General features: G+C 33.3%; 3 protein-coding genes across 6 annotated transcripts in view; 1 reads left to right on the top strand and 2 right to left on the bottom strand.

Moving 5' to 3' along the window:
- The window catches only part of LOC143047789 (mitochondrial glutamate carrier 1-like), a 29,549-nt gene extending 23,313 nt beyond the window's left edge, over positions 1 to 6,236 (top strand). For all 3 annotated transcript variants that reach the window (XM_076221046.1, XM_076221047.1, XM_076221048.1), the window contains exons 10-11: positions 342 to 417; positions 1,018 to 6,236. In XM_076221046.1, coding sequence (XP_076077161.1) covers positions 342 to 417; positions 1,018 to 1,171 — 230 coding nt within the window. In that variant the 3' untranslated portion in view covers positions 1,172 to 6,236. The remainder of the gene's footprint in view (positions 1 to 341; positions 418 to 1,017) is intronic.
- Positions 6,237 to 8,572: 2,336 nt separating this feature from the next.
- LOC143047788 (uncharacterized) overlaps positions 8,573 to 24,888 on the bottom strand; it is a 36,719-nt gene continuing 20,403 nt past the window's right edge. For both annotated transcript variants that reach the window (XM_076221044.1, XM_076221045.1), the window contains exons 4-5: positions 13,678 to 13,846; positions 8,573 to 13,028 (exon numbers count right to left, since the gene is read on the bottom strand). In XM_076221044.1, coding sequence (XP_076077159.1) covers positions 8,770 to 13,028; positions 13,678 to 13,846 — 4,428 coding nt within the window. In that variant the 3' untranslated portion in view covers positions 8,573 to 8,769. The remainder of the gene's footprint in view (positions 13,029 to 13,677; positions 13,847 to 24,888) is intronic.
- LOC143047787 (uncharacterized) lies at positions 20,395 to 21,706 on the bottom strand. Its single transcript, XM_076221043.1, has one exon. It carries the CDS (start codon positions 21,529 to 21,531, stop codon positions 20,422 to 20,424), a length of 1,110 nt encoding a protein of 369 aa, XP_076077158.1. The 5' UTR covers positions 21,532 to 21,706; the 3' UTR covers positions 20,395 to 20,421.

The following is a 24,888-nucleotide window of genomic DNA, read 5'->3' as shown; positions in this document are numbered from 1 at the left end:
CGCAATTTAGTCTTAAAATGACAAAATCGCAATAATAAATGCTGGCAATAATATCTGAATTTACAGTAGTATGTCATCATTGCAGGGGATCAATATTAATTAATTGGTGCACAATAATATATTACTTAATCAAGAATATAAACAATAAGACCACATAGGAAGTAAGCCAGTCAAATGACAAAAATAATATTTGAGACAAGGTTTTCTTGCAATGCCTCTAGTAGAATAAGATTGTTTTACTTTGATTCTGTTGATCACATAACTACAAATAAATGAAATCAGTTAATGTAAGGAATACACACTCATTAAAACAGTCATTTCATTTTATTTATTCTTTTTAGTTGTAAAGACAAGATTACAGACTCTTACAAAAGGAAAGAATGAAAAAACTTATGCTGGCATAACTGATTGTTTTAGGTGAGTCAAAAGATACTAAAGGGATATTTAAACACATAAGTTAATAGCAGATTCAGGTCTATATATTTTTTTTCCTCAAGTGTAGATGATGATAGCTGTTCTAGAACTGGTCCTTCAAAATAAGATAAGAATATTAATACAGAAGATGTGATATGATTTCCAATGAGACCAATCTCCACCAATTATCAAGTGGTAAACATGTTTGTGAGCGTTCAACCCTAACCATAGCTTTGACTTTATTGTAACAATGAGACAAACATGTTTGTGAGCGTTCAACCCTAACCATAGCTTTGACTTTATTGTAACAACACAACATATGTGCTGCCTGTAAAAATCAGCTGTAATTGGCTTAACTCCAACGATTGGTACTAGGGAAAAAACAACTAATATGAAATCAGCTGTAATTGGCTTAACTCGAACGATTGGTACTAGGGAAAAAACAACTAATATGAAATCAGCTGTAATTGGCTTAACTCGGACGATTGGTACTAGGGAAAAAACAACTAATATGAAATCAGCAGCTTGTTTTACCATCTATTAAATTTCTGTGTAAGTGGTGATACTATTGATAATAACCCGGTAATTTGATTAATGTTTCAGGAAAATATATAAGACTGAGGGATGGACAGCTTTCTATAAAGGAGGTACCAGTAGGATTATAGCTATAGCCATTTTGTTTGGTGTGGCACAGACGGTCTATTGGCTGGAACCAGTAGAGCATACAATAAAACTCTATACCAAGTACAGATCTTGACCTTCAAGAAAAAACATTTAGGCACAAATCTACTACAAAATTTTATATAAAATTTTTTAATGATGAAAAGAAACAAAATAATTTGTATTATACAAAAATTATGTATTTATCTTTACTAGGTCTGATTTTTTTTTTTTATAATAGAAGTTTGATATAGATTTTTTAGAAGTTTTTAAAAGAATTTGTGTATATTTAATAAGACATTTTGCTTTTCAACTTTTGAATTTAATAGTCAGACGTAAATGTTTAAGAATAACAAAAGAGTATTGCTAAAAGTTATTAATGAATTTTCAATTGTAAGAAGCTTTTTTTTTATTAGCTTACCTTGCCTAGAAGGACAACGTGGGCTATTGCCATTGTTTGGCATTTATCAGTTGTCTTCTGTCCTATTTGTCTACATAAAATCAAAATTAACTCTTTTGCTAGAACTTAATCATTTTAGTTAGATCAGTAATGTCCCTTTGATTTTGATTTTTTTAGTCTAGTAAATGGTACTATGAGCGAAAGAAACCTTTGTCATATTGCAGTGATTTTAATTTATGAGGAATACATGCTCCATTTAGTCTCTAGTTTAGATAGGCAGCTATCTTGGATTTGCCAGAATATTGATATGAGAGTTTATGATATTAATTAAAACTAAATTCAAATATATAAATCTTAGAATAGACTTTATTTCCTCTGCTTCTTTAACATTTGTTTTTCACCGTTGGATATATTTATTTAAATAGAAAAGGAAACTCTTGTCTGTTCATCAAAGTTTAAGTTAAAACTGTGTGTCAGGTCTCCCTTTATTGACTTACGTCATATATCAATCAAATTTAAAAAAAATGTAAAAGTAAACTTGTTTTGAATGTCTTTGTCAGTATGTATTTTCTACAAAACTACTGCTGCAGGAAATGATAGGCAATAACTACAATTTAAAAAGGGAGTTAACTCTAGATATTTATACTTCCCTTTCCCATACATTCCAGTATTGTGCAGATATTGTCCTTACTGCTTGCATTTTATATATTTACAGAATGTGATAATTGGTTGATATTGTTGTTATTATTTATACTTTTTAAACTCCACTAAAAGGTTTGTCCATTGTATGGCATTCTGAAAAAAAATTGCAATTCTATACACTTTTTTATTTTTGAAGCTAGTCTCAAAGACATAAAATCCTCATATTTGAAACCAGTGATTTGTTTTTATTTTGTGAAGGTTCTTAACACATTTACAAATGCTTTGTGTCTTGTTTATTATATTTGTTTAATATTCATAGTGTTATAAATGATTTTTTTTAATCTTAAAAATTTAAATTCAAATAATGTGCCATAAAGAAGTTATAACTCATAAATTTAGTCAAATAAGTAATGCATTTATATAAAAGTTATAATTATGATATCAAATTACATAGTGATTTTTTGACAAAAACCACATGATACTGATTGTATGGAAATTAAAGAATAAGAGGCTATTGGAAACCAATACCAATAGTTTGGTCAAATTATATATTGATGACTATTTTGAAGATCAAACTAGTATAAAAGATTTGTAATTTGTAACTTTTCTTTTAAAGTTATTTGTATGTCTTTTATTTCTTTGATTCAATGATACATACCAATGAATAGTTAATGAGGTGAAAAAAAGTTACCTGACAATCATACAGTGTTATTTTTCAAAAAATTTTAATGTCAGACATATAAAGAAAGTCTATAGCTACTAATGCTACAATTTAAAATTTCAGGAACAACACTTTCCTTCCCTTTTTCTAACCTATTAGATTTATAGGTCACTGACCCCAAAACTATGTGTAAATATTCTCAATAATGAAGACATTGGGGATATTTATATGCACTTTATACATGTATAGAATAGTGGGTAATCCCATGTTAACACATATTTCGATTTATTTGTACAGTTGTGGTGATAAATGTCTTTATTTATGATAGCCAAAATTTTGTCAGATTAAGAGTCACTTGCCTTTAAATTAAATATATGTGTTATTGAATTTTTAACAGCATTTTGGTTTCCAGTCAGTTTATCCTCAACATTTGAATTATTAATTGAATGTGAACTGTGATATACATGTAAATATTACAATAATCATGAATAAATGGTTTTATGATAGCCATTCTTAATATTTTTGAAAATTCCTGTGTATTTGTTTATTTTTTTATTTGTAGATTATCAGTTTAATTAGTAGTATGTATATTATTCATTAGTTCTAAGTCAAATTATTATTATTTGTGTTACTAGTCTGTACTTATATTAGTGTCATAAGTTTACGTGAGGTGTTTTTTGGGGTGGTTATTTTTATTATTTTTGGATGGGGTGTACCACATCTGTTTAAACACATATAGATCATCATTGTTGTATCAAATCTTTACATGGGCTGTTGTGATAACATAAGAGCATGGCCACTTGAAATTTCACTATACAATATTTTACGAAAATTACTGAATTTTACCCTAGAGATGCTATCAATGTACCGGCACAAACTTGTACTCAATTTTTTTATGCATAATATTATCAAGTTTCCTCCCAAAAATTATTTCACATGACCACCAAAGTGAAAATTTATATAAGGATATATTATAAAGGAATGCATTTTTCCGTGATTATTTTTTGTAGAGCTTATTACAACCATTTAGTCAACAATATCTTATGAATCTAAATGAATTATAGGAAAATTTGCATTAAGTTAATTACCTAATGACCTCATTGATTACTATTTATAAACTATCCTGGATTTTTACCAAACTTAGACAGAAGCTTCTTACCATCAAAATATAGTATCAAGAGGAATTTTTTTATTCATTTTTTTCCTCATTTTTGTTGACCCTGCAATTATCAGCAAAAGTAGGCAAGACACTGGGTTCTGCAGAACCCATACATTTTTATACGACCGCAAATTTTGAAAAAATTTTCGTCGTATATTGCTATCACGTTGGCGTCGGCGTTGTCGTCGTCGTCGTCGGCGTCGTCGTCGTCGTCGTCCGGCGTCCGAATACTTTTAGTTTTCGCACTCTAACTTTAGTAAAAGTGAATGGAAATCTATGAAATTTTAACACAAGGTTTATGACCACAAAAGGAAGGTTGGTATTGATTTTGGGAGTTTTGGTCCCAACATTTTAGGAATTAGGGGCCAAAAAGGGCCCAAATAAGCATTTTCTTGGTTTTCGCACTATAACTTTAGTTTAAGTTAATAGAAATCTATGAAATTTTGACACAAGGTTTATGACCACAAAAGAACGGTTGGGATTGATTTTGGGAGTTTTGGTCTCAACAGTTTAGGAATTAGGGACCAAAAAAGGGCCCAAATAAGCATTATTCTTGGTTTTCGCACAATAACATTAGTATAAGTAAATAGAAATCTATGAAATTTAAACACAAGGTTTATGACCATAAAAGAAAGGTTGGGTTTGATTTTGGGAGTTTTGGTCCCAACATAATAAGGGGCCCAAAGGGTCCAAAATTAAACTTTTGTTTGATTTCATCAAAATTGAATAATTGGGGTTCTTTGATATGCTGAATCTAACTGTCATGACTGTGTATGTAGATTCTTAACTTTTGGTCCCGTTTTCAAATTGGTCTACATTAAGGTCCAAAGGGTCCAAAATTAAACTTAGTTTGATTTTGACAAAAAATGAATCAGTTAGGTTCTTTGATATGCTGAATCTAAAAATGTACTTAGATTCTTGATTATTGGCCCAGTTTTCAAGTTGGTCCAAATCGGGGTCCAAAATTAAACTTTGTTTGATTTCATCAAAAATTGAATAAATGGGGTTCTTTGATATACCAAATCTAACTGTGTATGTAGATTCTTCATTTTTGGTCCTGTTTTCAAATTGGTCTACACTAAAGTCCAAAGGGTCCAAAATTAAACTTAGTCTGATTTTAACAAAAATTGAAATCTTGAAGTTCTTTGATATGCTGAATCCAAAAATGTACTTAGATTTTTTATTATGGGCCCAGTTTTCAAGTTGGTCCAAATCAGGATCTAAAATTATTATATTAAGTATTGTGCAATAGCAAGTCTTTTCAATTGCACAGTATTGCGCAATGGCAAGAAATATCTAATTGCACAATATTGTGAAATATCAAATTTTTTTTTAATTAGAGTTATCTTTCTTTGTCCAGAATAGTAAGCAAGAAATATCTAATTGCAAAATATTGTGCAATAGCAAGATTTTTTTTTAATTGGAGTTATCTTTCTTTGTCCAGAATCAACTTAAATCTTTGTTATATACAATATACAATGTATATTCACTTTTTACTACCAACTGATAAATTAAAATAATCTTTACCATTCAGTGATAACAAGCAGTTTTTTTACATCTTAATATTTTATGATGTATTTAAATGAGTAGTTATTGTTGCAAACTCCATTAGAAATTTTAATTGAGATTAGTTTTGGAATAAGGGAAAGGGGGATGTGATTAAAAAAATTGGGTTCAATTTTTCTCATTTGAAATTTCATAAATAAAAAAGAAAATTTCTTCAAACATTTTTTTGAGAGGATTAATATTCAACAGCATAGTGAATTGCTCTAAGAGAAACAAAAATTTTAAGTTCATTAGAACACATTCATTCTGTGTCAGAAACCTATGCTGTGTCAACTATTTAATCACAATCCAAATTTAGAGCTGAATCCAGCTTGAATGTTGTGTCCATACTTGCCCTAACCGTTCAGGGTTCAACCTCTGCGGTCGTATAAAGCTACGCCCTGCGGAGCATCTGGTTTTTAAAATTTTAGGATGATTAGATTATATATGCATTTAGTCATTCTAATAGAAAGGTTCAGATGATAGATTTATTGCAAACTTTTTTGCCAGTTTACCAGTGTCAAATTATAGGGATAATTGGGGTTAAATTTATTGAATAAAAATTTGTACATGATGACATATATAATTATTCTTATGGTTATAAATAGAATTTATAAATTTTACAAATTTATGTAAAAATGAACTCTCTTTTGATTTTTGCATATCATGAAATTTAAAAAAATGTACAAAAATAGTATAAAAAATATCATTAAATCTGGTCCTCCAATTTGAAAAATAAAAAATATTAAAAAATACTTAATATAGTTTTATCATTTATATGTAGCCTACTTTACCATGAAGGGCAGTACCAGCTGTTACCATCACTTCCGATACATGTGATACATCCTTTTGACGTCAATCATTACAGATGGCTGTCTTCTTTAAATATTTGCACCTTCATACATAAAGTTATACAATTAATCCACTGTTTTCTACTTAAGAAAATGCCTGTACCAAGTCAGGAATATGACAGTTTCCCATTCGTTTGATGTGTTTAAGCTTATGATTTTGCCATTTGATTAGGGACTTTCCATTTTGAATTTTCCTTGGTGTTAAGTATTTTTGTGATATTACTTTTTAGTGGCAAATTAAGATCATATTTATACATACCATGCTGATTATGATGGACGACTGTTTAATGTCTAGTGGCAAATTAAAAGGATTTTTTATGACAAGAACATAAAATCTATGTATGACTATAAACCCTTCTTAGTCCTAAACCTTCAATGTGCTAATTAACAAGGTAACAGTTTGCAGGAAGACATGCCATTCTATTTATTAATGACTCCAAGGCAAACCAATCTTTGCCCTTACTCCCAAATGCTGCTTGCTCTATGGAGAACAAACACATACTAATTGGCAAATCTGGTTTGAACCCAAAATATATGTATGAATAAAAGCAACAATAGTATACTGGTGTTCAAAAGTCATAATTCGATTTAGAGAAAACAAAACCGGGTTACAAACTAAAACCGATGGAAACATGCCAATTATAAGGGGAAAACAAACGAACATCAGGAACATTGAAGTGCAATGAAAACCGATGGAAACATGCCAATTATAAGAGGAAAACAAACGAACATCAGGAACATTGAAGTGCAATGAAAACCGATGGAAACATGACAATTATAAGGGGGAAACAAATGAACATCAGGGACATTGAAGTGCAATGAAAACCGATGGAAACATGCCAATTATAAGGGGAAAACAAACGAACATCAGGGTCATTGAAGTGCAATGAAAACCGATGGAAACATGCCAATTATAAGAGGAAACAAACGAACATCAGGAACATTGAAGTGCAATGAAAACCAACTCCAACTTACAAAGAAACAAACTATTTGATAACAACTGTCATATTTCTGATTTGGTATAGAACATTTTAGAAGAAATGGTGGGTTGAACCTGTTTTTATGGCTAGCCAAAACTCCTGCTTATATGACAAGGTGAGAAAAAAAATCTAAAATCACAACACTACGTAACAGATATACAGCACAAACACATGCATGAACTCTCTTCACAGAGAAACGTACAAACAAACACTATAGTCGACACAACATGCAAACTGTAGAACAACAACAACATGATATCACAAACAGTGACAGACATGCAATTTCAAACTTTATGCAATTATTTTCACAATACCATTCCCAAAAACTTTCATGGCAATACGGGTAGTGAAAGGCAATTTTATAATTATTTAGACTTCGAACGATAAGACATAACACATTATCCAATCGAAACCATATCAGAAACATTAAAAGACAACAGTCATATTCTAAGTTATATTTCGATATTCGGTATGGGACATGTTCGGTACTTAGCAGACAGACGACATAGATGTTAAACAACAAAGACGTGATAAAACTGTTATTAGTTAATTTAACTTTAAAAAACATCGTTCTACCTGTATAAGAATGACTTTTTGAGTTCTGGATTAGTAAACGAAACTGTTTTTTCCTGCATCCCTTTGTTTCACTCCCCCCCCCCCCCTTATTAATGAATACACATGTAGTACTACGATTATATATCTTAACGTACGAGTTTTTTGCATACCAGCTCTGATACATATATTCATTACTTAGTCTCGATCAAATGAAAACGCAAAAAATGTTTTAATATTTCAAGTATGGCATTAATCCAAATAAATTTTCTACTTGGGTTTCAAATATCGCGTCATGCTTTATCGACCATAAGAAAATGCCTGTACCAATGCAAGTCAAAAATATGTTAATCATTAGTTTGGTCTGTTTTGACCTTTTGATTTAGCCATACGATTAGGAAGTTTCCATTTTGAATTTTCCTTGGAGTTAGACCAGTATTGCGATCACATTTTAATTTGTATATCTTTACTACTATAATTACGAGGTCTAATTTGTTAGCCAACATGACATAAACACGACTAATGAAATAATTCAACTTTAGTCATAACTACTATATAGGACAACGTGGTTAATTAAATATTTCGTTATTCCAGGCCCTTTTGTTTTCCACAAAATAGATATAACCAATATTTGACAAGTTCCGAGTCGAATCCTATACCGTTACCATTAGTATATATCACATATCGGTTTCGGTTGTAATAAGAAAATCAGGAACAGAAATAGTTTAATATCAGAGAAAACTTTGTACCGTGTTCTGTATTTAAGTTTAACGTGTATGTTTTCTTTTATACAAAAAGTAAAATACACACAACTGTTAATGACTAATCATATCACGAGTGATTTCTATTGAATAAATATAAATTGAGGCTCAGTACAAATATTTGAAAATTCATCACAAGTTACATTACCATGTTTGAAATGGAGGTAAATTGTCCGTATGAATACAAAGGATTGAACCATTGTCTTTGAAAGAAGCCCAACAAAATATTTTCTTTGTTGAGAGTGATTCACCCGCAAGAATGCCACATTCATTTACAAGACAATAAAGTTCAGGGTTTGATAGCTTAATGTCTAACGTCACGCTTCTATCGTAAAGCACAAGAATTTTCAGTGGATCAAATGGTCCATATTCCTGACCTGACTGAACTTTGACTATGAACTTTTTTGAGCTTTTTGGGTCTGGTTTTGGACCTTCCTTTATTCCTTTTAAAGAAGGATTGAAGTTTCTCACCATACCTGGTTTCATAAAAGGTTCTGTGTTTTTCATTTTGATCTGTATAGTATATTCTTTATGAAGAAGTTTACACATGTGTCTGTGTTTCTTCCAGTGATTAGCCTGACATTCTTTGGAACAATAAGTGGCTGCTCCACATTTACTACACCGTTTAAGTCGAAGTGAAGAACGATAACAGAAGCAACAGGTTTGGATTATTTGAACTGCTTCCTTTGGGTGCTGGACGCCTTTGTTATTATTTCTTCTGATGTTTCTGTTTGTGATAATTGGAGGTCTGGTGTACATAGAACTTTCTTCTGCCATTTCGATTTCTTTACTCATAGCTTTAAATACCGTTTGCAATCTCTGATCCATCAATTTTTCAGGGGAATTGGTTACATAAATATCTGGCCCTGTGTGGTCTCTTATCGTATTACCATCAATAATGACAGAGGCTGAGTAGTTTGATCCAATGCGTATACCACCACATTTGTTTTCAAAAATATCATTGCCTACAACATAAACCGACGATCTTGATTTAATCATCATTCCCCATAGCCAGTTTTCTACAATTCTATTCCCTGACACCTCATATGTTCCCCCATCTAATGATATACCAGATAATCCATTTTGTAGAATAATGTTATCAGCAATAACAGCTTGTGATGCTTCTTTTGACCTCATGTCCCCAATGATTTGGCCAAAATTATTTGGGTTGAGTATTCCACCACAGAATATACCTTCTTGACCGTTCCCTTGGATATTATTTCTGTGTATTATCCCATTACCTCTGGGAGCTATCATGATTCCATGTAACTGGTTATCAATAATTACATTGTCCTCAACTTTCACCATTCCACCATTTCTAGCTTCTACTCCAGTACTTCTCATATTTCGTATTGTACAATACCGTATTTCAAGATGGGCCCCATCCCCATCAGAGAGGACTCCTCCTCCGCCGCATTTGTCCAATACACAATTTTGTACAATCAGTTTGCCACCAGACCCTACCCAAAGTCCAGGATAACCTTGCTCACCTGTAGCAAAATTTGCCAACCCAGGGACCTCCATTAGCCTTGAACATTTCACTGGATGCTTTATGCAACCAGATCCACCCTTACATCGAGGGTAATCGTCACATCCTCTAGCCCCATTTGATATTTTACATTTGTAAAAAGTAGCTGTTGCGTTTGAAAGGATTCCAATTTGTGCGCTATTTGGTACAAATGAAAGGTTTTCAAAATGAATATGTATTTGCCATTCACTTTTGAAATGAATGCTGAATACAGAAGTAGGTAGGTTAAATATTTTAAGATAATTTTTTAAGTCAATTTCGACATTATTGTCTATGCCAATAATTTGAATACTTTTGGAGATGATAACATGATCTGTTAGCGTATAGTATCCACTTTTTAACAAAATTGTTGAATACGGGCGACCCTGTATTGATGATATTTCTGAACAGAGATCACTTGAGTTTTCTATAATCTTGTAGACAACAAGTGGATAATTCACTTTCATGTTATATTCCACCAAAACTTTACTATTTAGATTTGCCGCAATACAAGCTGATGCCAGACCTACTTTTTCAAATTCAAAAGTTAGTTCACCATTTCTCACTAAGTTTGCTAGAGCATACGCTTTCCAGCAGTACCCTTTCCAATGGTTAGGAGCTAACACAATGCATTTTTCTGCATCTTTTAAAGCATTTTCATAATCGTTAACTTTCAGATACAGTAAACTTCGGTTGGAAAACAACTTAAAGTCAATAGTTTTTTCTGGAGAAGATTTTATACCTTCTGTGTAATACTGAATTGCATCATGGTATCTATTCTCCCTAAACGCATCGTTGCCTTTTATCCTTAAACTGTCTATTTCATCTGGCAACTTAAACTCTCCATCATCTCTGAAGTTTATTAAAACTGCGGACAAACAATCTTGAATCATATTTCTGTCTCGTTCTAATAAGGGTATTTTGACCGATGTAAATTCCAAACACTTTTCTTTCGGAATGTCTATAACTGTCATGATATGAAGTAACTGCTCTTGATCTGCAAGTGCTTCATCTTGGCGTTGATATACACTATGAAATACTGCTGATGTGTGCAGAAGATTTGCCATTTCCAAGTTCAAATGCAATGAGCCGTCGTTCTCTTTTTCCTTTATAAAACAAACAATGTGACTCTTTAATATGTTTGCATTTGTAGCCAATTTACTCCATAAATAAAGTGACCCTCTTCCTGGAGCTTCTCCTTTTTCAACACAAAGAGCCTTGTAAGGAGATAATGTTGAAATAAGAGCTTTGTTGATCATTCTTGTCGCATGTTGTAAAATTATTTTAACATTGCTCAAATCTCGCAAGCTGTCTCTTATTACTTCTTGTACTAATCTATGTACTGATAGAGTATCTTCTCGATATTGCTGGAAAAGGGAAAACCTTGTTAAGATCTCAATTATCTGCTTTCCTCCAAATGAATCTTGTAGTGACTCATTCATTTCTTCATCTTCAATTGGAGGTGAACCATCATTAATAATTTCAATTGGTATATCATCGGGCGACAGAAATGATGCGATTTCCATGATTTTCACAGCAGATGCACCTAGTCCTTCCTCCTCGGATGCTTTCTGTATATAATCAATGTTCAACTGCCAGGTAGTTTTCACTGCTAGTCTTTCTTTCTGAGTGATTTGAGACGTTTTAATGCGCATAGCATTCAAAAGTTTTTGTCTTTGCTTCGTAAACTTTCCCATATATTGCTCAAATGAACACTGTTTTGCCTTAATATATGCACCTGCTTGTTCAAGTGCTAGAGGAAGCCCATCAAGTTCTGTACTTAGTTCCAGAATAATTTCATTTTCATGCTCACTGTTTATCCCTGTTCTTGTTTTTAGAAACTCCAAACCCTGTTCCGGAGATAATACATCTAGGTAAAGACAATCATCTTGGTCAATTTGGAAAGATTCTTCTACTTCTTTGGGTTCCCGTCTGGAGGTTATTAGTATATGTCCACACGTGTTTCGTTTCCATGTACCTATAAACAATTCTTTCATGTAAAATGAGAGTTCATCAATATCAGCGTTGTCTATAATAAGGAGCCATTGAGTATGTAATGTGGCTATCCATTTAAGGGTTCGCAAAAGTGTTTCTCTTGCGGTGTTTCCAGTTGTGTTTACATCTATTGCCAGATTTGAGACTGATGTTTCTAATATTTCGTTAGACTCAGCAGACATCCAAAATATACCCCCTGGATAAAAGTTCTGAAATTGCCAGGCATACTCTATAGCAACGGTAGTTTTGCCACATCCTCCAAGTCCACAAACAACCTGAGCATATTGAGAATCTTTGTTTTTTATAAAATTTGCTTGTAAGGCTTTCAATTCTCTGCGTCTACCTACAAAGAACTTTATTCGGTCTGGTGGATAAAAATAAACTTTTCCTTCTTGTCTTACGTGAGAATTATATTTCATCTTCTCAATATCTTCCTTGATTCCACCAATACTTTCTTTAATTTCAGTTAAACCCTTTTTAGTACTTGCTTGCGTTTCGGATAGATAACCAACATTTGAAACTATTTCACTAGTTGAAATATTCAACTCTTCAATTTGTTCTATAGTTTTTTCCAAAACTTGTTTCGCAATCTCAATCTTTTCTTCATTATTTGTCTGCCTGTTTTCAAACTTTGTATGTTTATCCCTCAGTACTGCAATCTTGTTACCAGCTTCTTCAATAGCAATTTGAAATGCCTCTTGTTTACTCTCAATTTGCAGGATCTGCTGAGTGAAAGATATTAACCTATTTTGAATGCTCAACAATTCATTTTCAACATTTTTAAAACTTTCCTCTGTTTCATCGGTAACTGTTATGGCATATTTGGCAAGAACAGTGGTCTGCTTTGTTACCTCTTCAAGCAAATCCAGGCCTATGGTTTTCCCTTGAAGAAACAGAATGCCTGTGGAAAAACAGAAGATTGTTTCTTATATAATGTTCCTTTTAGTAGTCAGCACTTTTGTTCTGACATGAATTATTATGGATATGGTCATATTTATCAATTAACTGTTTACGTTTGAATTTTTGAAATACTAAGGCTTTTCTACCTCAGGAATAGATTACTTTAGTTGTATTTAACTTAGTTTTAAGAATTTTGGTATTCAATGCTCTTCAACGTCGTATTTTATTTGGCCTTTTTAACTTTTTCGGATTCGAGCGTCACTGATGAGTCTTTTGTAGACGAAACACGCGTCTGGCGTAAATATAAAAATTTAATCATGGTATCTATGATGAGTTTATTTAGTGCGAGCTACAAAATGTTGCCAAAAAATCTACCTCTTTACATTGATCAAAACCTGCTGCTTTAAAAGCGATAGTGGTAAATTATATATTAACATATATATCATAACATTAACAGTAATAATTTTCTGCACGAATTGCGCATTTCGACAACAAATGTGCATTAATTCAGTGTAAAATATAGAAATAATGTCCCCACCCCTTTTAATTTCATTCAAGATTCTTGTATATTGTATGGAGTTTCAGACGATTGGAACAAGCTCTAAAGACATTTTCATTCATTTGGTAATCACGCGTAAAATAACACTTGCCATTGGTTTCCCAGATAGTTAAGTCGCCCAATATCCTATTTTCTTCTGTAGTTGTGAATCCCAAATTCCTTATGAGCTGGTACATGAGTTGAAATGATGAAATATATTTGTTTGCATCCCACTGCGAAAAGTCACAATGAGCCCATGGGTTCCTTATATCAGAACGAATCTAAATAAAGTAAATAATATATGTATGACAAGTAAATAGTTTATATGCATTAAAAAAACAGAACGTTGTTAATGCCCGTTTCTTTTAATTTCCATTTTGCTACAAGACTGTTTGTAAGGTGATGTAACAAAATTACGGAAAATCTCTATTCCGATGATATCGGATATGTTCCTTATGTCGTAACTACCATCCCGTTCCCTTTTTCACATATGTAACCTACCGATTTAGACTATTTACCGGCTTTGTAATAACATGAGCAACACGACGGGTGTCAGATGTGGAGCAGGTTCTGCTTACACTTCCGGAACACCCACATATTTTGGTGGGGTTCGTGTTGCTGTTGCACCCCTATTATGTCTTTGTTTTGTTCACGCATCGTTGTCAATGAACTGGAATTTGATGCAACTGTTGTACAGGTGAGATGTTTAGCACTATAAAACCAGGTTCAATCCAACATTTTCTACATTTGAAAATGCCTGTACAAAGTCAGGAATATGAAAGTTGTTGTCCATTCGTTTTGTGTGGGTTTTTTTTGTTTGATTTTGCCATTTGGTTAGGGACTTTTCGTTTTCGGTATTCTTCGGAGTTCAGTATTTTTGTGATTTTACTTTTTAGGAGATGTGGCAGGATTCCCAATGAGACAACTATCCACCAAATTTTAAAATGAAGTGGATGTAAACAATTATATGCAATCGTATTGCCATTGACAATGAGAAAACCATATACCGTAAAGTCGGCTATAAAAGGGTCCGGCATGAAAATTTGAAGCAATACAATTGAGAAAACTAACGACCTAATTATAACAAGAAAATTTTAGAAAAACAAAGACAGACATTCACCGAACTAATGTAGTAGTGCTTCCCATGTATTTAAATAAACACAAACACGTTGATAGGTCTTAGGTTCTTTATTTCATCAGAATTGATGTTAATATTCTAACAAAAATGACCCTGAAATAATAACAATATATTTCTTATACATTTCAATAAGTAGTAATTATCAATTACTATAAAATCAATATATCTATATGCATAGAAGAAACTGTAGATTTCCTTTGCTCTTTAAAATAATATTTGTACAAGCTACACAAAACGATATTACACCATTCCGAATTCTGTATTAAATAAGTACATTCTATATTTCCCTGTATTTAGTGCATTGTGAAATATGCAACGACAGACTAAGTTCACAGCTAATACGTAGCTATGCTTGTAGTATCATACCAAAAATAGTTAGTTTAACATAATTATAACACGCAATTGTAAGTGCAAACAAGACATTCCGTTTTGCAACAGTTACACAAAGTAGACAATACATTTAAGCAAAGCAACATAAAAGTAACATGAACAATACAAACTGTATACATATAAACATACCTCACATGTAGTGCAAAGGTCTTTTCACCAACTGATTGATTTGAATCAGTTTACATTCTGTTTCAATAATATAACCTGAAGACAAAATATTAAAATCATAGAAACCTTATTTATACTGCTAGATTAGAATAATCAGAGTTATCTATCCTTAAATCTGGTAAATCAAATATTTACTTGTATTAACTTTAAAGAAGTATAAATCATTTAACGCTCACTCATACAAACTGTTAAAATAGATTATATATTAATGTTACTAGAAATTAAAGTATAAATCATACTTTTACCAGTTTTATGTAGAATTTATATAGTTTATTAAATCTTACAAATAAAACTATATTATCAAGTTTATCTTTATTACTTTATGAGTTATGAATAGTTTACACATAACTTTACTATTTAATCAATCGCACACACCTTTCATAATACGGTCACCTATTCATACAATTATACACTTGTATATCACTCACTCTTGGACATTAAAACTGGAATATTATTGTAATGAATATATTAGTAATAAACTGACCTTATAAAAGAATATGAAAGTCCTAGACTATTTCAATATCAAATTAAAGATATAACAACTTCCAATAGAGCTGAAGAAAATGGCTACCACTTCATATAAATATTTTAGCCAAGTGACCAGAACAAAGAATAGTTAAACAAAAGATTCCCGCCTAAATCATACTGACCAATAGAAAAGATATAAACAATAAGAAATGTTCTACCTGAGTAAACTAGCATATTACAAATTATAATAACTGTAAATAGAATATATCCAGTATATATTCTAATAACATAAAATTTTAAATAACATAAAACATAAAAATATAGCTCTACCACACATTCCCCCCAGCTATAAAATGACGTCCCGTCATTCCTCAAACTAATGGTGGTTCACTATATCTAGAATGGCTAAGGCTGCTTCTCGTTGTAATCCTGAGAATAATGGTGTTCTCGCTAAAGATGTAATGTATTCAGCCTTCTCTTGCCACTCAGCTGTTGGCTTCGAATGTTCCTCGGTGATAGTGTGACCAACAGAGGTAGTCCCAATAGCTGAGATGTCGTACAGACCGGAAGAAATCCATGCTGGTGGTTTACGGTCTCTCCCGGATCTTCTGACTGGTACCGGAGACATCTCTAGTTCCTGAGGTTGTTCTTCCTGTTCTACAGGTGTATACTCCTGTGGAATAACATCCCCATCAATATCTGAAGCGCTTCCTGAAGCTGTCTCCATTTCTGGCCCTTGGTTCCCCTCAGGCTGGGCGTCCCCTAATGGAATGAAGGCATCCTGTGCTGGTTCTGTTGCATCTACAGCTGGTTCATCAGTGAATGTAGGTTCACTGTCAACTGTCCTCTCCAGCACATAGTCTACATCAAAATAATCCACTGATTCATCAGATGACTCATCACTGGATTCACTTGAAGTAGTCCGGTGTTCAGCTATTGTCCTCTGTAATCTTGTCCTTGGTCTTGGAACTGGTTTTGGTATAACAGTTGGTGTTTCTTCTCTGATATACCCGACAGGTAGCAATAAATTCCTGTGGAGATTCCTTGTTCGTCCTTCTCCGTTCTCTTTGACAACTGTGAAAACAGGAATATCTAAATTCGGCTGGTCAATGACTACATATGGAGTATCTTCCCATGTATCCGCTAGTTTGTGCTTGCCGTCAAAAGCCACAATCTTTACAAGTACACGATCTCCCTTCTGTACTGCTGCTCCTCTTACACGTAGATCGTAACCCTCCTTCTGATTGGCTTGTGCAATCTTTGATGTTTCAGCTGCAAGTTGGTATGCATGTGATAATCTGTCTCGTAGATCCTTTACATACTGAGTTGTTGGTAACTTGGTATCTTTATGTAGGCCAAACGCTAAGTCGATGGGTAGTCTTGGGTTTCTTCCAAACATTAGAAAGTAGGGTGCTACTCCAGTGGACTCATGACGGGTACAGTTGTACGCATGTACCATAGGTGAAACGTAGAGCTTCCAGTTGGCTTTCTGATGAGATTCCAAGGTTCCAAGCATACCAAGAAGAGTACGGTTAAATCTCTCGCACATCCCGTTCCCCATGGGATGATAGGGTGTAGTCCTTGACTTCTTCATTCCAGTTAGATTGCATAGCTCCTTGATAACTTTACTTTCGAAATTAGCTCCCTGATCAGAATGGATCCTCTGTGGTATTCCGTAATGTAGAATAAAGTTATCAAAGAGTGCCTGTGCTGTGGTCTTTGCTGTTTGATTTCTGGTTGTTACTGCTTGAGCATATCTGGTGAAATGGTCGGTAATAACCAGTATGTTCTGGTGACCTCCTTTTGACTGCTCCAGTGTGAGAAAATCCAAACAGACAAGTTGTAGTGGAAACTGAGTTTCAATGCTGACCAAAGGTGCTCTCTGACGGGCTGGTGTTTTTCTCTTTATGCATCTGCCACACTGTTGTATCCAATCCTCCACATCTTTGTCCATCCCAGGCCAGTAAAATCTGTCACGAATCAGTGACAGAGTCCTATCCTTTCCGGGATGTCCCATGTCGTTGTGAAGTGCCTCTAATACAACGCTGATGTTTGCTGATGGCAGAACTAACTGTGACTTCCTGTCTTCTCCAATAGTAACTTCTCTGTAAAGTACACCATCTTTCATCTTGAGGTATTGGAACTGTCGCAGTAGTGGTGTTGGTCCAATATCTGCAGTTGTCGGTTTTTTTCCTTCAATGACATACTTTATAAGAGACTTGATGGTAGTATCCATGGCTTGTGCAGCTGCCCAATCAACTGTTTCAGTATCCGGTATATCTTCTTCCTGTGATGGTATTACAGTTGGATTAACAGCAAGACTGTCAATGTATGCTCCTGGAAGAATAGAGTTACAGATGGTCTTTACAGATTCTATGGAGATAGTCTCTCTGTTGGTGGAATCCTTGTCAGTTGGTTGTGGTAGACGACTAAGTCCATCTGCATCACCATTCTTCTTTCCTGGACGGTAAACGATATTAAAGTTGAATGCGGCTAAAGCAGCCAACCATCTGTGTCCAGTGGCATCAAGCTTTGCTGTTGTAAGTACATAGGTCATGGGGTTGTTATCTGTAAGTACCGTGAAGTTGCTTCCGTAGAGATAATCTTTGAACTTGTCGCTAACTGCCCACTTCAGTGCTAGAAACTCCAGTTTATGCGGTGGATATCTCTTTTCCGACTTTGTAAGACCTCTACTGGCATAGCTGATTACCCTTTTAATTCCCTGTTGTTCCTGGTATAAAACTGCTCCAAGTGCTGTACCGGAGGCGTCTGTGTGAAGTTCGTAGGGTAATTCACTGTTGGCATATCCGAGTATAGGTGCTGATATAAGCAACTCCTTCAACCTCTTAAATGCTGACTCCTGGCCTTCTCCCCATTGCCATGGTTTCTGTTGGTGTTTCTTTGATGATTTCTTTACAGTTGGATTTGGCATCAAATCGGTAAGTGGTTTGCTGATTTGGCTAAACTGTTTGATGAATCGTCGGTAATAGCCAACAAATCCAAGAAATCTCCTGACATCTTCCGGGTTAGTAGGTTTAGGCCAACTCACTACCTTCTCTGTCTTTGCTGGATCGATCTCAACACCATCTGCTGAGACAACATGACCGACGTATTTGACTTTCCTCTTGAAGAAGGAACATTTATCTGGTGCTAACTTCATGTTGTGTTGGCGTATCCTGTCGAAAACCAGGCGAAGATTTTCCAGTTGTTCTTCGAAGGTCTTACCAAAGATGATGACATCATCGATGAAGATACAGCAGATCTTGAGATGTAAGTCAGATAAGCATTCTTCCATCATCCTCTGATACGTGGCAGGTGAATTGGTCAATCCAAATGGCATCCGGTTATATTCGAAAAATCCTAGTGGACCTACCGTAAATGCAGTCCTTTCTTTGTGCTCTTCAAGGATCTCTACCTGATGGTATCCACTTTTCATATCTACGCAGGTAAAAAACGTACTTCCAGCTAGCGAATCGAGCAGATCTTCTATTCTTGGTAATGCGTAGCTGTCCTTTATTGTCAGGTTGTTTAATTGACGGTAATCCACACACAGTCTCAGTTTCCCATTCTTCTTGCGTACTAGTACCACGTTAGATGCATATGGACTGTGTGATGGTCTGATGGTACCATTTGACAATAGTTGTCGAAGATGCGACTTAACTTCATCGTACATAGCTGGTGGAGTTCTTCTATATCGTTGTTTGAATGGTCTTGTATCAATCAAATCAATATGGTGTTTCACTTCGGTATTTCCAATATCTTCATCATTCTTGGCAAATATATCTTCAAATGATTTGATGAATTCTATCCCTCTGTCTAGTTGATCTTCGGTTAAGTCACTTTCTGTAATTTCCACTTGTTCAAGTATTGATGATGTTGATGAAGTATCTGTTGGTTGTTGCTCAATGTTGACTGGTTGTATTGCACATAAGACAGCTTTTGGTTGGATGGTAATAGTCCTTGTGGTAACATTTGCAATCTGAACGTATATCTTTCCGTTGTTCCTGTATCTGTAATCCAAAAGTATAGGTTCTATATCTAAATCTTTCCAATTCGGTTGAAGTTCAGATGAATGCAACATTGCTGCAGTTGTACTGTATGGTATCTCTTTATCAGTGTATCCTTCTATCTTTATGGTTGAATTTGGTTTGATGGTAACAGGTTTGTTCACAGCATTTCTGACTATAGCTAATGCGTTGTCATTGCGGCTAAGTTCCTTTTCTCTAAGTGTGATGGATCTAAAAGTCAAGTACCATGGTGTTGTTAAGTTGCATGACTGTAGAAATCTTGTCCCATGTTGATCTTTCAATGACTCCATGACTGGTTGAAGAGTGTTAGTTCCAAGAAGCAATGGTATCTGAGTGTTATAGTTGCTATCCGGTATCACTAACAGCAAGCATGGATAAGTGTTGGTCTGATGTGGGAGAATAATTTCAGTTTCCAAATACCCTTCATATGGTAGTTGTTTTCCATCAGCACATTCAATATCAAGTAGCTCGTTCATGTGTAGTAAAGGTATATCTGTTAGGTTGCTGTGGTAATATGTATGACTGATAGTAGATACTGTTGATCCTGTATCAAGTAAAGTCTTCACTGTTTTTCCATAAAGTACAACTTCAGTTTCTGTTGGCTTTCCATGCAATCCTGGTGGTAAACTATAAGGACCTGATGCTGTTCCTGATGTACATAAGTCTATCGATGGTCCTGCTCCATAGACTTCTTGAAGTTTAAAGGTTTACCATCTTTATCCAGTTTCTCAATACATCCCAACTTCAAGTGACCTGGTTTTCCACATCTAAAACATCTTCGTTCATCCTGGTTGGCTGATGAAGCTTGTGGTTTAGATCGGTCTTGCCATCTTCGTTGTCTGGTATCTGTATATCTGTTGTTATTCTGACCTCTGTAGTTAATATAGCCTCTGCCTCGTCCTCTATAATCGGTCTCCATTCTATCAAATCTTGTGGTGAGTTGTTGAATAAGTCCTTTAACTTCTTCAAATTCAGATGTATTGTTGATAGGTTCTGATATTGCTGCAGCTTTGGCTGTTTGTGGTTTCTTTGATGTTTTCCTTTCCTCATGATCTCTCTCAATATGTCTCAGTGCTATCCTCAGTTCATCAAAGTCTTTGATCGTATCGTACTTATGTCCAGATATATCTTTAAGTTCTGTTTTAAGTCCTGACCATAGCATGGAATGTAGCATAGTGTTGGCATCCTTGTGTTGTACCATTCCTTTCTCAATTGCTTTCCCAATAATATCCTCTAATCTGCAACTCCATTTAGTTACACTTTCATCATCACCCTGTCTGGCTCTGTAGAATTGAGCAAGTAGATCTTCTTTCTTTTCTACATCTCCATAAATGCTGTCCAACTTGTGTATGATATCTGGTAGACTAGCTTTAGGACCAAGGTGCATAACAATAGTTCCTGCTTCTCCTTTAAGTGACTTCCGTACAGCATAGCTGATGTTATCTGTGTCATATACTTTATCTTCCATGAGTCCACAAACTTCATATCTCCAAAAGGCATAAGTGGCTTCACCCTTGCTGTTGGATCCTGAAAAATTTGTTACTTTGGGTGGATCTCTCATGTTAGTATATGTGACAGTTGTCTTGGTTTTAGATGTTTCCTTCTCTTGTGATTCCTCTTTCGGTGTAACTATTTCTCCACTAGTGGCTAAGTATTCTTTCATCCAGTCTTTCAATCCTTGAACATCATCTCCTTTTGGTTTCTCTTTTACTTCCTTCTTGAGTAATTGCAAGAGTGCGAAATCCTCTTCCGATATTGTATTTTCTTTTGGCATGATTATGTAGTATAAATCCAAGTATAACTAGTAATAGTGTGAAATAAAGCTATAACTATATGACAAAAATGTCAAGTACTTAAAGACTATCTAACTATAGCCAATGAAAAATAGTAAATAAATGACAAACAATAGTTTGTAAGTAATCTGAAAAGTAAGATAGGCTATTAACTAAAATAATCTAAATGTAGAAGAAAGAAAAAAAATCAATCAAATAACTACATATGAAATATGTCCTGTAAAAATAAATTTTATTAATAAATTTATGCAAAGAAATATGTACTAAGTACAATAAGTATGATGTATGTCTACTATCTGAAATTCAAACTAAAGTAATTAGTATATATATTATGAATATGTAAATATAAATATAAATCAATGCAACTGAAAATGAATCAAGATTAATGAATGCAGTCTAGTCAATATGAACAGATAAGGTAATATATACACAATAAATACAATCAAAATGCAATATCTAAACCTGGATTTGAGTTGTAAAGCTTCTACGTTTACACTCAACTCATAAGAAAGTACTTATATATACGAATATCAACTATCTATAAGTATGGTAAAGTCAGTATACAAATATAAGACTAGAGTATGGCAATAGACAAATCCAATATAAATCACCTCAAAAACCAATCAAGACTAAACTCAACTACAATAAACACACTAATAATCTACCCAAACTCTGAAAAAAAAAATAACTCACTAAGTCCTGAAAGAATTAACTAACAGACAAGTGCTAAAGTGGGTAATAGTGTCATGCTTGAGGGATAAGGATAGTTAATAATGTTAAAGTGACAAAGTGTTACGAGGTATTCAGTCTCACTACTGCTCTATCTAAACTTTTAATATGTACCTATTAAAGTTTAAGATTTAACTAATTTATGTCCTATTTATATGTAAACTCAAAATTTGAATTATATCAATATGACACACAACAATGAATCATCATACAAATATTCAACATAAACACAATGTACACTAAGTATCAAAACACAAAAGTCAGTATAAATGTACAGTGACAACACACAAATACAATCTATCAATACACAATGACAATACAAATATAGTAATACACTATATCACATATAACACAAATAAAGTACAAGTATCAACTATAAGGTATAGGGTACTAGGTATGCTATGTGTATGTGTATGTAAGTAAATATGCACAAGTAAACAAGTAACTGTAACTGTGTATGTAATAGCTACAATCAATCAATCATGTGTGTATTGATGTATGACTATGTCAAGTCTAAGTCCAACTTGATATGTAAAGTGTGTAAAAATATTTTAAAATATTTTAAATGTACACCCTAAGTGTATGTGTGTATGTACAAAGTAAGTTTCAGCTGTGCAAAAGTCTATCTAAATCAGTAAAGCTTAGTGTAATAAGTGGATGCTAATGTAAACAAGCTTTGTGTATACAACTTCCGGTTCCGGTTGACCTTGACCTCACCCTGGGGGGTTGGGTAAATAAATGGGGGGGTCAAGTCTCAATTACAAAAAAAAAAATCAAAGTACAATTACAACATGTACAAACACATCATATATAAATGTCTATATACTATTACAACTACTGTACAATCACTGTATGTAATAACTCTAAATCAGTTAAACCAAATCGTAAAATTTCAAATTTGTTTTCTGATGCTAATTATCTAAATGTTTCTAAGTTTACAAACGTAAAAAAAAAATCAAAGTTTTTTTTTTTTTCAAAGTTCGCTTTTAAAAAAAAAAATTAAAGTTCAAATCTATATGACATATATTATATGAACACACATGTATAGACAAAACATCAAACAAACACAACAGTGAACAATGACATTGATTATAGTTACCATAAAACTGCAATATATTTTCACTGAAAATCCGTGTTGTTGACGTCCTATTTCTTGACTTCCGGATGTAAACACAAAGTTCAATATACGTATGTCGACCAGTGACGTACCACTTCTTGTGACGTATCGATACACTAAATGTCTATTATGTAATAACGGAGTTCCCTCCACAGGTAATGGAAATCGTTGATCTTTAATAACACTGATGAAATCTACGTTGGGCGCCAAAATGTAGTAGTGCTTCCCATGTATTTAAATAAACACAAACACGTTGATAGGTCTTAGGTTCTTTATTTCATCAGAATTGATGTTAATATTCTAACAAAAATGACCCTGAAATAATAACAATATATTTCTTATACATTTCAATAAGTAGTAATTATCAATTACTATAAAATCAATATATCTATATGCATAGAAGAAACTGTAGATTTCCTTTGCTCTTTAAAATAATATTTGTACAAGCTACACAAAACGATATTACACCATTCCGAATTCTGTATTAAATAAGTACATTCTATATTTCCCTGTATTTAGTGCATTGTGAAATATGCAACGACAGACTAAGTTCACAGCTAATACGTAGCTATGCTTGTAGTATCATACCAAAAATAGTTAGTTTAACATAATTATAACACGCAATTGTAAGTGCAAACAAGACATTCCGTTTTGCAACAGTTACACAAAGTAGACAATACATTTAAGCAAAGCAACATAAAAGTAACATGAACAATACAAACTGTATACATATAAACATACCTCACATGTAGTGCAAAGGTCTTTTCACCAACTGATTGATTTGAATCAGTTTACATTCTGTTTCAATAATATAACCTGAAGACAAAATATTAAAATCATAGAAACCTTATTTATACTGCTAGATTAGAATAATCAGAGTTATCTATCCTTAAATCTGGTAAATCAAATATTTACTTGTATTAACTTTAAAGAAGTATAAATCATTTAACGCTCACTCATACAAACTGTTAAAATAGATTATATATTAATGTTACTAGAAATTAAAGTATAAATCATACTTTTACCAGTTTTATGTAGAATTTATATAGTTTATTAAATCTTACAAATAAAACTATATTATCAAGTTTATCTTTATTACTTTATGAGTTATGAATAGTTTACACATAACTTTACTATTTAATCAATCGCACACACCTTTCATAATACGGTCACCTATTCATACAATTATACACTTGTATATCAATCACTCTTGGACATTAAAACTGGAATATTATTGTAATGAATATATTAGTAATAAACTGACCTTATAAAAGAATATGAAAGTCCTAGACTATTTCAATATCAAATTAAAGATATAACAACTTCCAATAGAGCTGAAGAAAATGGCTACCACTTCATATAAATATTTTAGCCAAGTGACCAGAACAAAGAATAGTTAAACAAAAGATTCCCGCCTAAATCATACTGACCAATAGAAAAGATATAAACAATAAGAAATGTTCTACCTGAGTAAACTAGCATATTACAAATT

This window comes from Mytilus galloprovincialis, chromosome 10, assembly GCF_965363235.1.
Source record: "Mytilus galloprovincialis chromosome 10, xbMytGall1.hap1.1, whole genome shotgun sequence".
Taxonomy (NCBI): domain Eukaryota; kingdom Metazoa; phylum Mollusca; class Bivalvia; order Mytilida; family Mytilidae; genus Mytilus; species Mytilus galloprovincialis.
Note: the sequence above shows the minus strand (reverse complement) of the source record. Positions and strands in the feature narration are given on the sequence as shown.